At 39.0% G+C, this 16,501-nt stretch overlaps 1 protein-coding gene across 2 annotated transcripts; it reads left to right on the forward strand.

Annotated features, from left to right (window-relative positions):
* The first annotated feature begins 1,930 nt into the window (after positions 1-1,930).
* Positions 1,931-11,237, forward strand: KCNJ8 (potassium inwardly rectifying channel subfamily J member 8). Of its 2 annotated transcripts, none has more exons than XM_073877873.1 (5): positions 1,931-1,994; positions 2,338-2,476; positions 3,332-3,773; positions 7,729-8,581; positions 9,114-11,237. In XM_073877873.1, exons 3-5 carry the CDS (start codon positions 3,400-3,402, stop codon positions 9,168-9,170), a joined length of 1,284 nt encoding a protein of 427 aa, XP_073733974.1. In that variant the 5' UTR covers positions 1,931-1,994; positions 2,338-2,476; positions 3,332-3,399; the 3' UTR covers positions 9,171-11,237. The 2 variants fall into 2 exon arrangements, with proteins under 2 accessions (XP_073733974.1, XP_073733973.1); XM_073877872.1 differs by lacking the exon at positions 1,931-1,994 and adding an exon at positions 2,037-2,170.
* The last annotated feature ends 5,264 nt before the right edge of the window (positions 11,238-16,501 follow it).

Consider the following 16,501-nt stretch of genomic DNA (forward strand, 5'->3'; position numbering starts at 1 on the left):
CCCAGAGCTCACTTCTTCTCTAATTAATATAATAGTTTCCAGTATCCCCTTCTGCCAATCACAGAGTTTTGGAGCCCAAGGAACTCTACTCAGAAATGCAACTCCAAAGCCATTATAGCCCCTGCTTCCTGATCAGTCATACTAAATCAGACTTATTGTGTTGTTTTCTAATCCAAATCTTTCCAAGGCTTGTCTCTACCTACTGAAAACTGCCACGACTCCTTTTTTGAGCATTTAAGTCCGTCTATGCATTTATTTTCAAGTCCCCGGACGTGGTTTTCAGCCTTACCTTTTCCATGTATTGGTTCCAGAGTATTTTTTCAGCACCTCTGTCATTTGAGCTGTGATAGGCCAGAGGCTTAGGACACAAAGATAAAGAAGCCCCAGCCCGGCCCTCCAGCAGCCCTCAGTTTCATGGGGGTGAGTGATGGAGGGGACAAGTACATGAATAACCCATGTGTTGAGAGGAGTGGTGACAGAGTCTGCTGCCCCAGCAACCCTGGACTCAGGCATCCAATCTGGCTATCTTGTTGACCTTGCTTCATCAGTGCTAATTCATTTAGTGCTGTGACTAAAACATGGCCCACTCTGGTCAGTACTCCACAATACTGTGGAGTACTTTAGGACTCTGTGGAACATCCTTTCTTTGCTTTTCTGCATGCCCCAGATATATCTGGTCCGAAGACTGGATCAGATGTCAATTAATCTATGAAGCTTTCCTTATTGTCTTTGTCTTAATATCTCTCATTTGAATTTCTATGACACTTTGGTTGTATTTCCCTTTCTCGTTCTAATCACATCCTTGCTTGTACTGGAGTTTATTATCAAAGTCTTGTTTCTCTTACTACAACTGTCTGCCTCTTCAGAACAGCAACTATGATTTTATATATAAAAACCTAAAAAAACAAAAAACAAAAAACAAATGCTTCAGAAAAGGATGAAAATGTGCTCAGTGAATGTTCCTTGAGCTAAAAGAATAAGGAGTAAGTTGTACACTAAACACAACTGTAAAATAGAACAATGAGGGGATTAACTAAACAAGTTCCCACATATTTAGAGTAAACCTACTACATAAATTACTGTAAATATTAACATCAGTAGAGATGAGAGCTGCCACTAACAGCATTTCCGGGCTGAAAGGGGTTAAGCAGATATATCCACAATGGGAAAAAATTCTTCATTGCCTTTATTAAAGACTAATTTTAGGTCTTTTGGCAATTAAATGAACACACTGTTTATGCTCCATACGCTTTCTGCCCTGAGTCTTGGAAAATACGTGAAATTTCCAAGAATTAAAGTTTCCATTAACACAAATGCCAAATCAGGAGGCCTGACCTGTGGGAGAAAGCACATTTGTCTTTGCTGGAGCCCATTTAAAAAACTATAGAAAGATATTTACTATATAACCCTTCTTGTGCGCAATTGCTCTGTCTTATCATTCAGATCATCTAGACAAGATGAGAAACCTGCAACATTTCAGAAAGTAACCAAGTACTGAAGAATGGCCATTTGAGTTCTAAAGTGTTGACAGTTATCCCTTTTTTGGGGGTAAACTTTCTCATTGGAAGAGACCTCGACTTTTTTTTCTTTCTTCTTTTTTTGGGGGGGGAGGGGGTCGTTGCATGCGAGTGTGTGCGCGCGTGCTTAATTCCCTGAGAACTAGCTTTGGCTGAAGAAACACTTTACTTATAGTGGGTTCCAAAACATCTTCCACCTGTATCATCCCCACTAGATGGAAATTTAATGTAAATAAATGTGTGCATACAGCTTGAACACTTCGAAAAACTGTTTTCTCATCTCTATATCTGGTTTTATTCAATCTTAAGTAGCCCAGTTATCTACCCAGATTTCAAAATAAAAATAAAAAATAAATTCTCTTTACGTCAGTGAACTTCGACTCATAAGTTCTCTCCTGAGCAGGGAGCCTTTTAAAGACGAGAAGGTCAAGCTGGCAGCGGGGGGTTGCAGCTACTGGGAAAGAGCTGGTTCTACAGGTCCCGCCCTCCCTACCCTCCCTTTGCCCCTCCCTCTGGCCGGCTCCCTACCTCCGCGGGATGCACCTCCCCCCACTCCCCTCCCGCCTCCACCTCACCAACTTCGGCAGCCTCGGAGGTCTGGCGCGCGTCAAAGCCGGAACTGGGAGGTTGATTTGTGGAGCATCACCCCCAAGGTCCTCTCCCCCCCCACCCCACCCCCGGCCCCTCCTCCATTCGGAGCAACGGCCCGGGGAGTAGAGCCCAGCAGGGGGAGGGGAAGATCCACACCCATCCCCCTTCCTCTGGCCCTCCCGCATTCAGATTCAGTTGCACCTTTTATTATTTTAACTCTTCTCCCTAGGACACGCGGCCCCCGGATCCGTCCCTCCGGCGTTCGCGGTCCCTGCACCCGCGCGCTGGGATGGGAGAGCGAGGGACCTGCCCGCGGTCGGCCGGCGTGTGTAGGGAGGTGCAGCCGCAGCGCCCGCTGCCCAGAGTCTGTAAGTTTCAACGCTCCTCCCGGGGAGGGGAGGGGGAGGCTGTTCGCATCACCGCAAAAGATTTAAAATGCCAAACACAGCAGAGGTTTACAGTGTTGGATGGACTTTTCGGGGCACTCTTTTAACTCTGTCTGCAGCCCGCGGGCTATTGTCCGGGCTTTTCTTGCAGCTTCTATGTTTGATCCCTTCGCTGGAAAGTTTTCAATTTGTAATACTATGAAGTCCACTGGGAATTTTTCTTTTCTTTTTTTTTTTTTTTTAATGCAATTCATACTTCTTTAAAACGTAAAATGCTTCATCATTTTCAAGTTACGGAGCACATCGCTTATTATTATTTTGTCAAATTTCACTAAACATGTTATTTATACTGCGCAAGAGGCCACGGCCTTTTCTTTGCGTACTTCTTAAAAATAACGGAGGAAGAATTTCCTCTCTTTACTTTTAATATTGCTGTATCGTCTAAATAATAAATGGATCGTGATACCCAGCTGGCTTTAATTTTCATCATAGACGCCGCATGTTTGTATCTTTGCACTAATCTACAGACGCGGTTAATCTCGGAATTATCGTTGAGCCTGCTGTTTACAGGAAGGCTCCTGGTTTTGTTTAACTAAGGCTATGCCCATATGTGTTCAAAACGATAAGGAAAATTGAAACAGTTCGATTCAGACCAAATAATTTCTTCTCTGCGATCCCAGAACTCAAGCACAAACTAGATTCGTGTTTAGATTGATAAAATCATACCTTAGCTTTGCATGTCACCTGGAACGTATGGACATATCCCTGAATGCAAGAATTGAAGAGGTGAGGAAATGGGAGAGGGGAAAGTTTTAAATCGTCGTTTCCCTTATGCAGGAGGACGTCCCGAGGGAAGGAGAGGCAGGTCAGAGACAGGTGAATAGGCGGGCTATGGTGACGGGACGATGTTGGCCAGAAAGAGCATCATCCCCGAGGAGTATGTGCTGGCGCGCATAGCGGCGGAGAATCTGCGCAAGCCGCGCGTCCGAGACCGCCTCCCCAAAGCCCGCTTCATCGCCAAGAGTGGGGCATGCAACCTGGCGCACAAGAACATCCGTGAGCAAGGACGATTCCTGCAGGACATCTTCACTACCTTGGTGGACCTGAAATGGCGCCACACGCTGGTCATCTTTACCATGTCGTTCCTCTGCAGCTGGCTGCTCTTCGCCATCATGTGGTGGCTGGTGGCCTTTGCCCATGGGGACATCTACGCTTACATGGAGAAAAGTGGAATGGAGAAAAGTGGTTTGGAGTCCACTGTTTGTGTGACTAATGTCAGGTAAGAATGCAGTGGGATGAGGCAGGGATTGAAAACAGTATAGAAAGAAATATTAAACTGCCCTTTCTCTATCACAGTTATTTTGTTGAAAGCGAAATAAAGCATTTGCTTTAGTACCTTCAGACACAAAGAAGTGAAAAAAAACTAATCTAACACATTAAGAATCTTTTTAAGTGAAGCTTTATGGATGAGGAGTCTCTGAAAACGTGGAGCTTCAATCCTTCTGGTACTTTATCAGTTATTTAAAGAATGATTGTAGTTCAAAGGATTCCACAGAGTTCCTTACTCAAAAAAAAAAAAAAAAAAAAAGCACACAGTCAGTATTTAGTATGAAAACAATTGCTGTCCATAGTTCCGGTGTCCACAAATAAATATCTCTGGTCGACAAAAAAATATTGTGCAAATGCTAGTAATATTTCTCCCTGACTTCTCTTACCTGTGACATTTTCAGAAATCATGAGGAAAATGGGAAAATACTGGTGGAGAGGTATCCTAGATTAAAAATCCACTAAAAATGAAATAAATAGATATAAGCCCTTCTTTATCAAGATTATCTTAAATATCTGGTTGCTTGCATTAGATTCCAAAGTTTAAAAGTTATGCTAAGATGCAGAACTAGAAAAAATTAGTTTTTAATGGAAATTGGCCCAAGTTTTTCATGGAAGAGATTATATAGGAGTGACTTAATGTTGTGGTTTTCTTTGCAAGTTCTTTGCAAGTTTTAATAGAATAGACAGTCCTCAGATTGCCTAACGTTTGCTTCTTTCTCTTACATTGTGTTTCAAAAGTAAGTAAAATGAATTTGATTTCAGTCATTCTCCTCATATTTTCACATGGTGTAAGAACATTTAGTTGGGATGATCTGTCTTTTAATTTGTTTTGTTGGAACACAGAAAGAGATCATTTATATCAACTGCAAAAATATTCACTCTGAAGCGAAACAATGGTAATAATACTGGAAACTTTGCCAGGACATTTTCTGAGTAATATTCCAAATTCACATAGTGTACAAAGCAAAACAACTTGAACAAGCACCATTCTGCCAGGCAACTGTAAAGAATGAGACCTTTACTGACCCTGAAGTCTTCTGAAATTAGCATACCACTGCAAGAAACAGAAATCCAGACTGTGAACTTGTCTGTCCTTAGTAACCGCAATGCCAACGTATCAGGGAGGGATGCCGCATTTGTGTGCCGGGATCACACGTCACAGATTGCAGCTCGGATTTTGAGGAGAGAAAAATACATTGAATTGGTCTATTGCTTTTATCACCAAGTAGCTATTATTTTCTTGTCTTGAACTTTTCACAAAGTTTTGTCTCCAAGAAAATATAGATGAAAAATGTTGGTGATCATCAGCATACCAGATACAAAGGAAACAATTAAAACACTGTGTTTAACAGGCATTTGTAGGTCAAATATCATTATCTATAATATTGCTCTTTAAGAAATTTACGGGCACTGATATTGGTGAATCACTTTCATAGCAAGATAAATTTTTAATAAACATGAGGTAGACAGTCATAAAAAGAGATAATAGAAACGAAAATGATAAGCCTCGAAAATAAATGACAGATTTTAATTACGAGACAAATATGTTGGCTTCTCCTGTGAAAAAGAAGTCATAAAGCAGTTTATTAAAGATGTATCATCAACGTGACATCCTTTCCATGTTTTTTTTGGAAAGAACTTATGGAGTGCACTGGTTGTTAAAAGCTGTTTTAATGTTAGCTCTCATTTTCCACCCAGATGTGTTCTGAAGCATGTTCATTCCCCTGATGCATTCCTTCTGCTGGGAGAATTCAGTTTACTGTGAGAAATGGTGTCACAAATACAATGAGATAAAGTTGATCTTATTAGCGTGACAATTTTCACATTTTTAATTGCACTTCTTACCTTAAAGAAATTACGTGACATCTTTTAAGGTTAAAATCTTACTAATTTTATTTTAATGTTATGATACTATTTGTGCTTTAAGCTCAACATACAGCTTAATCATAACAAACCATACATAATACAATTTTTTTCACCAAAAATATAGAAACAGAAAATCTCTATTCTCTCCCAAAGGGGATTTAAAAGATAGCTAATAATGTTTCTTATTCTTTGCATTTCCTTTCAGAGGTTTAATGTCCCACCATTTCATCGAAATTAGACACACCTTATTGTGATGGTTACTTTTACCAGTATGTCCAAATAACATTTTACCATTCTCACTTTAGGATGGCTCACTTTCCCTTTCATGTGGATGACTTTTCCAACATGAGTCAGAAAATAAACCAACATATTTCTTCTTATTCAGCCTAACTCCCTCTGTAGCAGAACAAACAAGCAACTGAACACTTTCATCTTTTGAGAGTATGACAGGTGTCCATAAAAGGCTGGGTCTTGCTACCATATAATGTTTATAATTAAATTCATTCATAAAATAAACAATATGTAAAATATGGCACTTGAATAGTCCCTCAATCCATTAAAACGAAACGTTTGGGAATATTCATCCCCAGGCTGCTCCATGAAGTATATCCACGTTATTCGAAATCAATGTTGGGTACAAGCCCCTCCCCTGGGGTCCATTCTTATTCTTCACTGAGTTTTTGGATCATACAACAGATCTGTGTAACTAGTGTAAAAAGCAATCATTGTGGTTCTCCATGAATCTTTTTAGATGCAGGGGTTAAAGGGTTAAAAAGGCCATTTTTTTTTCACACCCTACCTAAAAGGTAATCTAAAGAATCATTTATGCTTACCACTCATGGTGTTGCACCAAAGTGCAGTGTGTATACTCAGTATTCAAATGTTTAAGCATTTTGCTGACTCGTGCATGGCATTAATGGATAGATAATATGGATAGCCTATGCGTGGTTAATCTTCTGTAAAATTAGAGAAGTTTGAAATTGGCATTGGGGGCAAACACAGGACTAACCCCGTTTTCGTTAAGAAGTCACAGCAGTATAAGATATGTAAGTTAAGCCAATAAATTAATCTTAAGAATAACCAAATGTGATGCATATTAAGCAAGGGGATAAATCAGACTTCTCTGAGAGCTTTTCAAAAATCTTAACCCAGGTCAACCTTGGACCTACCAAATCAGTGTTTACATTGAGATATATGGAAGAGATGTACAATTTGAAAAAGCTTTCCAAGAAAATACTGACACTTGTTCACTCTCCCTTTGCCTCTTTCAGAGCACCAAGCCAGAATTGAGAGGATTCGAGTTCTCATTAATTATGTGATCTTGACAGTTACTTACTAATCTCTGCCTCAGATTTTTCCTTTAATAGCCTCAGTATTCTCTAGAATTAGAGGACAAAATGAGACAATTTTTTAAAAAAGTTTTATTTCCAAATGGCAAAACATTAAATCATTCTTTTTTATTAAAAATACTTTTGAATGATGTGGTTTGTACCACCTTTTTGTAGCACTGTGCTTTCTCTGTATAAGATATGCAATAAGTGTTACCCAATGAATATGATTTTAAAGGTTATAAATAATAAAGTGTTCACTTTTTACTCAGGATCTTCCCACATGACTCCAGTCACTGAAACTCAGATATGCAATAAATAACAAACATCTACCTGGAAAGAAGTTTCACCAAGTAAACTATGAAATTGTGAAAGTATTTCACAAAGTAAAATATGTCTATAAATACAAGTATGTATTTATTATTTTAACTTATTATTTTAATGCTTTCATATAAGTAGGCCCATCATTACATGACACAGAAAACAATAGAACTGTATTCCAGAAATCTGGAAGTAGATGCATTCCGATGAGAGAGAGAGGGAGAGAGAGAAGGTGCTGTGTTTAGAATCAGGCATTTGACAAGTTGCCAAGTCCTTTCAAAAGCATTTAATAACCTTTGGAGGAAGAAAATGGAAAATTGAGCTTGGCATGTTATTTCATTCTTCAAAATGTGATCTGATGGCACTGTTTTCTGATATCATTCCTTACAGGTCTTTCACCTCTGCTTTTCTCTTCTCCATTGAAGTTCAAGTGACAATCGGATTTGGAGGGAGAATGATGACAGAGGAATGTCCTCTGGCCATCACAGTTTTGATTCTCCAGAACATTGTGGGTTTGATAATCAATGCAGTCATGTTGGGCTGCATTTTCATGAAAACAGCTCAGGCTCACAGGAGGGCGGAAACCTTGATTTTCAGCCGCCATGCTGTGATTGCTGTCCGAAATGGCAAGCTGTGCTTCATGTTCCGAGTGGGCGACCTAAGAAAGAGTATGATCATTAGTGCCTCAGTGCGCATCCAGGTGGTGAAGAAGACAACTACACCTGAAGGGGAGGTGGTGCCTATTCACCAGCTGGACATTCCTGTTGATAACCCAATTGAGAGTAATAACATTTTCCTGGTGGCCCCTTTGATCATCTGCCACGTGATTGACAAGCGTAGCCCCTTGTACGATATCTCAGCAACTGACCTCGCCAACCAAGACCTAGAGGTCATAGTGATTCTGGAAGGAGTGGTCGAAACTACTGGCATTACCACACAAGCAAGAACCTCCTATATCGCTGAGGAGATCCAATGGGGCCATCGCTTTGTGTCTATTGTAACTGAGGAGGAAGGAGTGTATTCTGTGGATTACTCCAAATTTGGCAACACTGTTAAAGTAGCTGCTCCCAGGTGCAGTGCCCGAGAGCTGGATGAGAAGCCTTCCATCCTGATTCAGACCCTCCAGAAGAGTGAACTATCCCATCAAAATTCTCTGAGGAAGCGCAATTCCATGAGGAGAAACAATTCCATGAGGAGAAACAACTCCATCCGAAGGAACAACTCATCCCTCATGGTGCCAAAGGTACAATTTATGACTCCAGAAGGAAATCAAAACACATCGGAATCATGACAGCAAGCCAACCTCAAGAAAATCTTTTATCAAGTGTTGGTGGTTTAGGCAAAGCACTGTCGGACTGCACCAGAGCCAGAACACAGTAATTTGTTCTATGTCTTCATGCACCAAATGATACTCATATTCAAGCAACAGCACTTTCTGTTTCAATAACCAGTAACACAAGGTGGAGGATTCATGGCTCACACTTGTCTCACACATGTGGTATTTGCAGTGACATGTTTCTGTTATGTATAGGAAATAGTATGCTCTCCTTTCTCTCAATTTGAAACCCAAGAATTCCGTTCATAGTAATAGACCTTGAATACCAAAGTTGGCCAAGGAATGATTCTGTTTGAAATGCTTAGTGCTTGAAACCACAGATCTCTCTGTTTCCATTGGTCACTCTGAAAATGCAAGTAGGATGGGGAGGGGAACCCCCAAAGGGTGCTGTTAACACCTTTTGTGTATCAACCAGTATGTTGCCTTCTCCTTTTTCTAGATGCTGCACCTGGTAAGAAGCCTGAGGCAAAAACTGCTTCTCTCTAGTTGCTTCTAAACTGATTGTGTTCAGTCACTTACTTCTTCACAGTGAGCTTTGCAGGTTTCTTCGTCCCCCTCGTTGGCAGAACTGGACAGAGAGCTTTGGAGAAAAGCTAAGAACATTCCTGTCTGGATGTTAGGACTGGATTCCCAAAAGTGACAGTTATTTCTTTTGGCTTCTCACTTCTTAAAAGCCCCCACAGGGAAATACTGTATTGAATATTTTATTAAAATATTTTCTTTGTATTCACTGTAGTTTTGTGATTTCTCTTTCACAAAATCATCCCTAGTCAAAGCTCAAGGAAGAAAAAAACATTTTTAGAGGCATGTGAAAGAGATATCATAACAGTGATAACACCTCTCAGATCTTCCTGTTTTTGAAATTGTTTATTCCAAGGAACTACATTTTTTGTTTCATTTTGATTTTATTTCCTTCCAAGATTTGAAAGGTTTTCTTAGCTCTTCTATCTGAATCTGATGTATCATGGAAATCTTACGATGTTTTTTCTTTGGATCTCCAAACTCCCTTCTTAAAACTCTGCTCTCTTCCTGAATTCAGGCCTGGCATATATTGGTTTAGGGTTATTTCACTTGTTAAAGTGAGATTTTCTATCAGAACTTGATCTAATCATCCTTAGCTCTTGTTTCTTCAGGGAAGGGATGAGGGCACCCAGGGAAGCACTGAGCTGAGAGACTATGGGTTTATGCTTCTATTTTACATAGCTGAACATCGGAAAGCTGAGCTCTTGTATAGCGTTTTACACCAATTTGGGGTTTGTATTTATTTTACTTCATTTATGAGCATTTGAAATAGACAGGTAATCATTAATATATTCAAATCCTATCTTAAACAAATGACTCACGATTCTAACCAGATGAATGGAAATTGTTTCTTGGGTTACTGAGTTAATCATTTCTGAACAATTCTAACCACTCTTTGAACTCCAGACTCATGTATCAAGCAGGTACTTGAAGCTCCACCTGGATACCCAATATGCATTTAAAATGTGCCTAAAGCCAAATGCTCCATTTCCACTAACAAAACCTACCCTCTACCCCAGTCCTTCTTCCAATCAGGCCAAAACCTGGGAGTCATACTTGACACCTCTTTTTTATACCTCACATGCCATCCATTAGCAAAATCTGTTAGGTCTGCTGTGAAAATATATCCAGAATATGACCAATTCTCTCTATCTCTACCATTTCTTCCAGAGTCGAAGCTGGGTACTCATTACCCAGTATATATAGATGCAGCTATACCAACTGTGAGAATATTAAAACATTTTTGAATAGGATGCCACAGAAAAAAATCTATCTTAATAAGAGCCCAACAGAGGCTTCAGAGATGGGTACCAGACTTCCTAGCTGGTCTGGCACTGATGCACGTCCTCCACTCCCACCCCAGGGGCAGCTGAGCAGAGCCAGAGAGCAGCTACCACAGCAACAATAAGAATATGTAGAATGCCCACTCACAATCTAGTGTTAGTGGAGGGGTGCAGGCTGCAGGGCGGGTAATGTTGGGGCATAGTCAGTCAGACTGAAATACAGGATTTCTGAGTCCAAGGGATACAGAATGCCCTGGCACCCAGGGGCAAATCTAGCTAGGAAGCATGAGCAATTCCCCAGGCCCCCTTCTGGCTGCAACCAAATGCTAATGACTATCAATTCAATGGGGAATTCGATCAAAGTGTTTAATGGAGCCTCCTATGTCAAGTTGTGGCTCCGGCAGGGGCATCATTTAGCTGGTGACTGCCACATCAAAGAGAAGATCACATCCCTAATTCCTAAAAATATACAAATGTTTTAGAGTAATACAATGATTTGAGAACCTATTTTTGTTAAAATATATCTAACTGGCTAAAAAGTTTCAGGAACTATTTAGTTTAGTTTTAGAGAACAAGAAGACTCTGCATGTGTGTGTGTGCGTGTGTAATTTTGACTTATGTATTGAATTTAAGTATTATTTTATATTAAATATTTGGAGTCTCTGCTTCCACCCTAGTCTTCATACATAGTCACAATATTCTTTTTTTAAATATTCTATTTATTAGAGAGAGAGAGAGAGCGCACAAGCAGGGGCAGAGGGAGAGGGAGAAGCAGACTCCCCGCTGAGCAGGGAACCGGATGCAGGGCTCAATCCCAGGACCCCAGGATCATGACCTGAGCACTGATCATCCTTAAGGCAGACGCTTAACCAACTCAGCCACCCAGGCACCCCGACAATATTCTTTTAAATACTACTACACCACACCTCTGCTTAACACCTTCCTATGACTTTCTGTTTTTCTAAAAATGAGAACCAAAATCTTTCCCAAGGTCCATGAACCATTCCATCTCATTATTACCACTCTTGCCCTCCACCATTTCCACTCTGTACCACAGGGGCCTCGCTGTTCTTTGAAAAGGAACCATACATACTTTTGTATCATGGGTTTTCTTCTACACGGAGCATTTTCCCCATAAAGCCTCCTGGGTCTGTCCTATCATTTAGTGACTAGAGTGTCATCTCATGAGACAATATAGTATTATGGTTAAGGAAATAGACTCTGCAGCCAGACTCTCTTGGTTTAAACTCCAACACTTAGCAACTGTGAGATTTTGACAAATTAATTAATTTCTTTTGCCGCATTTTCCCCATGCATAAAATCAGAATGATTATAGTACCTACCTCCTAAGTTGTTTTAAGGACTGAGTTAACACCTATAAAGGGCTTAGAAGACTTTAATTGATTTGCCCAGAACAAAAGCTTGAAATGAAGGACTGCCTCAAAATTAATTGCATTCTTAGTAAATGTTTAATTCAATGCATTACATTTGTTCTCTAGGACAGAGACAAAAGATCTTTGCAATGTAAATCTGATCTCTTAAATCTGCAGCAGAGACCTTACATCTGCCCACTCCCTTACTTTTCCTGATTCTTTGATATCTGCCACTTGCGTGTCATCAAATAGTGTAATGTGTAAAATACTATAATGTGTAAAAGGGGAACATTTTACATACAGAAGATATTTCTGGTTTTACAAGCCTATCATTTATTTATTCATCCAGTAATATATAGTGAATGTCTGATATTTACCACCTGGAAAAATAAGTGTGTTTGTTTTTGTTTTTGGTTTTGTTTTTTTTAAGAAGGACTAGAAATTTACAGGTAAGATAGGCACTGATTCTGCTCTTAAGTAATCTGAGATGGAAAGTATGAGGAGAGAAACACTGGCTTATGTACCAGAATTACAGAAAAGACACTTCCATCTCAAAATCAAAATCAAGATCTACTCCTAGTTACTGAGCAGGCAAGGGAAAACAATGAAGATCCAGATATGTTGCCCAGATAGCTTTGCCGAGAGCGAGGTGAGAAACAAGAACACTGTTCATGCCTAGAAATGATTTTCCCCTGCTTTACCTTAGCCCCAAATCACAGTTTTCTTCTATAATTCCTCATTATTTGCCACTTGGCTCAAGACTTTTTCTGAGTAAAAATCCTGTTTCCCAGACCACAGACATTTCTAAATCCCCTGGCCAAGAGTTTTGGCACATAAGTGTCTCAGAACCAGCAATGACTTAAAGAAATGGCCTCAGTTCCCAAAGTCTAACTCCCAGAGAAGTTGTTAACCACGTAGTCAACACAAGGGAGTATTCTTTCCCCTCCATCGATAAGAATCATTTTTGTTGTTGTTGTTTAATAATTTGGCATTTAAGGAGCAAGTAGTTTCCTCTTTGAAAATAAATTAATTATAGATGAAGAAGAAAGAATGAAAAGATATCTATATCTCTTGGTGTTCCCACTCCCAACTTTTGTCATTTTCAGCATGTTGAAGGTAGAGGCAGAACTGAAATTAGTGTCTCTAAGGACCAGTGCATTAAAATAACCATAACAAATCCTACAGGCTATTTAAGAGGAAACCCAAGGGCCATGCTCTTCCCATGATCTTTACACACAATTCTCATCAATGGTGATGGGAATTTCCCCACAGACCTAGGAAGGAAGTGACTCTAATTACACCCCTTGATAACTTGCTGCACAGATTCAAATTTAAGTTCATGAAAATCTTAATCAGCCTTTAACTTCAGATCAAAATATCACATCAGGGCCCAATTTCATGCCAGATCATTCACATCTTCATTAGTACTCTTTTTTGATTGTTGTCCTAGTTCTCATGAAGATTTTCTTGGCAGTACTGTATGACATCCTTCACCCGACTCTTATACTCTCTGGGGTAATTTAAGTGAAACTATTACTTTGCACAGTGTTTATTTTAATCACTTGAGAAAACAAAAATATTAAGGCTGGATCTCTACTTACTATTGGATTACTTTGGTTTGTATTGAATAAATATTGACAAAGTGGAAGATAAAACAGTTATCTGTAAAAGTGAAGTTAAAATAGACTTTTTGTATTTATCATTGACTGTTGAAAAAAAGCCCACATTCTTTAAGCACGATATTCAAGGCTCTTGTGGTCTGATTCCAACATATGTTTCCAGCCTCCTCTCCTGCCTCCCTCCTCAATCCTGCCTCCCTCCTCAACACCTTAGATTGCTTCAAATTCACTGAATGCTTCATTTGGTCTCTCACACAAGTCTACAAGTCTCTGAGGTTAAAATCTGAGCTTTTTTATCTACCAAAGCTATCGCTTTTACAAAACCTTTACAAATCTTCCACCTAACTTACTTCTTTCTTTCCAACATGTGTACCTCTGTGTATTCGTTATTTCATAATAACTGGTATTATATAACGTTTTGATATCACCTTCACCTCTCCTCATTAGATTAAAAGTCTGTCTGTTCCCAAACTACTTACCACAGTGCTTGCCTAAAATAAATGGTAACAGCAGCTTGATACTGCTTTTCCCCAAATCTATTCTTCCTTTTACAGCAACAGAGTGGTTCAGCTAGTGATACTACCTTCCCCAGACTCTGTTGCTGTTAGTTGTAGCCACGCGCTTAATCTGGGGTCAACAGCCCATGAACAGAAGTCAAATGGACCTCTTCCCATTCTTGATTTTTAAAATCCTGAGCTTATATTTCTCCACCTTTTTTTTCCTTCCCATGGACCAGACACATGTGGTGGAGACCAGCTTTCACCAGGATAATGAGGACCAAACCCAAGGAGCAAAAAGATGAAAAAACTTGTGACACTAAATGACTTTGTGGAAAAGAGTCACATTACCCTGGACTATCTACCTCTAGACAGTTAGTTACATGAGAAAGACGGAAATATATTTTTTATTTTAGTGGTTTTTTTCTTTTTAGTTTTTCAAAATTTGTCTGTATGTTTTGTTACTACACTCAAACTTAGCCTTTATCCTAAATAATACAGTGCTACATTAGATCAAATGGCCTTGCAACCCAGAGAATGGCAGAAGATATTTGCCATCCTCATATGCTACAAAAATCTCATACCTATAATTTATATAGAACTCTTACAAATCAATAGGAAAAATACAAACAGCCAAATAGAAATCATTGGAAAGCAACATGAAAAAGCCTATCACAAAAGAGAGAATCCAAAATGCCAACATACATATCAAAAGATGTTCAATTTCGCTAGTAATGCATAAATGCAAATGATAACCACAATGCAATACCATTTTAAACCACCAGAATGGTTAATCTGGAAAAAATAAAAGCAAGTGTTGGAGATGAAAATGATCATTATATAATGACAAAGGGGTCAAAACATCAAGAAGATATAACAATTGTAAATATTTATGTGCCCAACATTGGTTATATGTTTATGATATATAAATATAACATAAATACATAATATATAAAACAACAACTAACAGAGCTAAAAAGAGGAATAAACAGTTATACAGTAATAGTTGGAAAGTTTTTTTTAAAGATTTATTTATTTTCGAGAGAGAGGTGGGGGGGAAGGGGCAGAGGGAGAAGGAGAGAGAGAATCCCTAACAGGCTCCACGCTCAGCTTAGAGCCCTATGTGGGGCTTGATTCCATGACCCTGAGATCATGACCTGAACCAAAATCCAGAGTCGGACACTCAACAGACTGAACTACCCAGGTGCCCCAATAGTTGGAAAATTTAATAGCCCACTCTTAACAATGGATAGATCATCCAGGAAAAGAACTACTAAGGAAACAGAAGATTTGAACATCACAGACCTAAGACATTTACAGAACATTCAATCCAACCACAGCAGAATACACATTCTTCTTTTAAGTGTACATTAAATATTTTCTAGGATAGGCTATCTATTAGGCCACAAAACAAGTCTTAGCAAATTTAAGAAGATTGAAATCACGCCAACTTCTTTTCTGATCACAAAAACATGAAAATAGAAATAACAAGAGGAACACTGGAAAATTCACATACATGTGGAAATTAAACAACATTTTCCTAAACAACCAATGGATCAAAGAAGAAATTAAAGAAGAAATAAAAGTTTCTTGAGACAAATGAAAATGGAAACACATACCAGAAATTATGGAACAGCAAAAGCAGTTGTAAGAGGGAAATTCATAGCAATAAACACCTACATTAAGAAGCAAGAAAGTCCCAAATAAACAACCTAACTCTACCCCTTAAGGAACTAGAAAAAGAAGAACAAACTGAACCCAAAGTAAGCAGAAGAAAGAAAATAATAAAGATTAAAGGGGAAATGAATAAAAATAGAGAACAGAAAAAGCAATAGAAAAGATTAACCAAAATAAGAGTTGGTTCTTTGAAAAGATGAAAAAAATTGAGAAACCTTTAGCCAGACTAACGAAGGAAAAAAGAGGAAGGACCCAAAATAACAAAATTAGAGATGAAAAAGAAGACATTACAACTGATACCACAGAAATTCAAAGGATCAGAAGAGGCCACTATGAACAACTACATGCCAACAACCTGGACAATCTGTAGGTAATGGAAAAAGTCAGAAATATATAACTTATCAAGACTGAATCAAGAAGAAATTAAAAATCTGAATACAATTTATTAGTAAAAAGAATGAATCAGTAATAAAAAATCTCTCAACAAAGAAAAACCCAGGACCAAATGGCTTCACTGGTGAATTTTAGCAAATATTAAAAAAATAACACCACTCTTTCTCAAAGTCTTCCAAAGAATCAAAGAGGAGAAAACACTCTCAAATTCATTTTTCAAGGCCAGCATTATCTTGATACTAAAAGCAGAAAAGGACACTACTAGAAAAGAAAACTACAGGCCAATATCCCTGATGAATGTAGATGCAAAAGTTATCAATAAAATACAAGCACACCGGGGTGCCTGGTGGCTGAGTCGGTTAAGCATCTGTCTTTGGCTCAGGTCATGACCCTAGGGTCCTGGGGTCAAGCCCCATGTCAGGCTCCCCCCTCAGCATGGAGTCTACTTCTCCCTCTCTCTCTG

Source organism: Callorhinus ursinus, unplaced genomic scaffold (assembly GCF_003265705.2).
Source record: "Callorhinus ursinus isolate GAN/ISIS: 27379988/994484 unplaced genomic scaffold, GSC_fseal_2.0 scaffold27, whole genome shotgun sequence".
NCBI classification, from domain to species: Eukaryota; Metazoa; Chordata; class Mammalia; order Carnivora; family Otariidae; genus Callorhinus; species Callorhinus ursinus.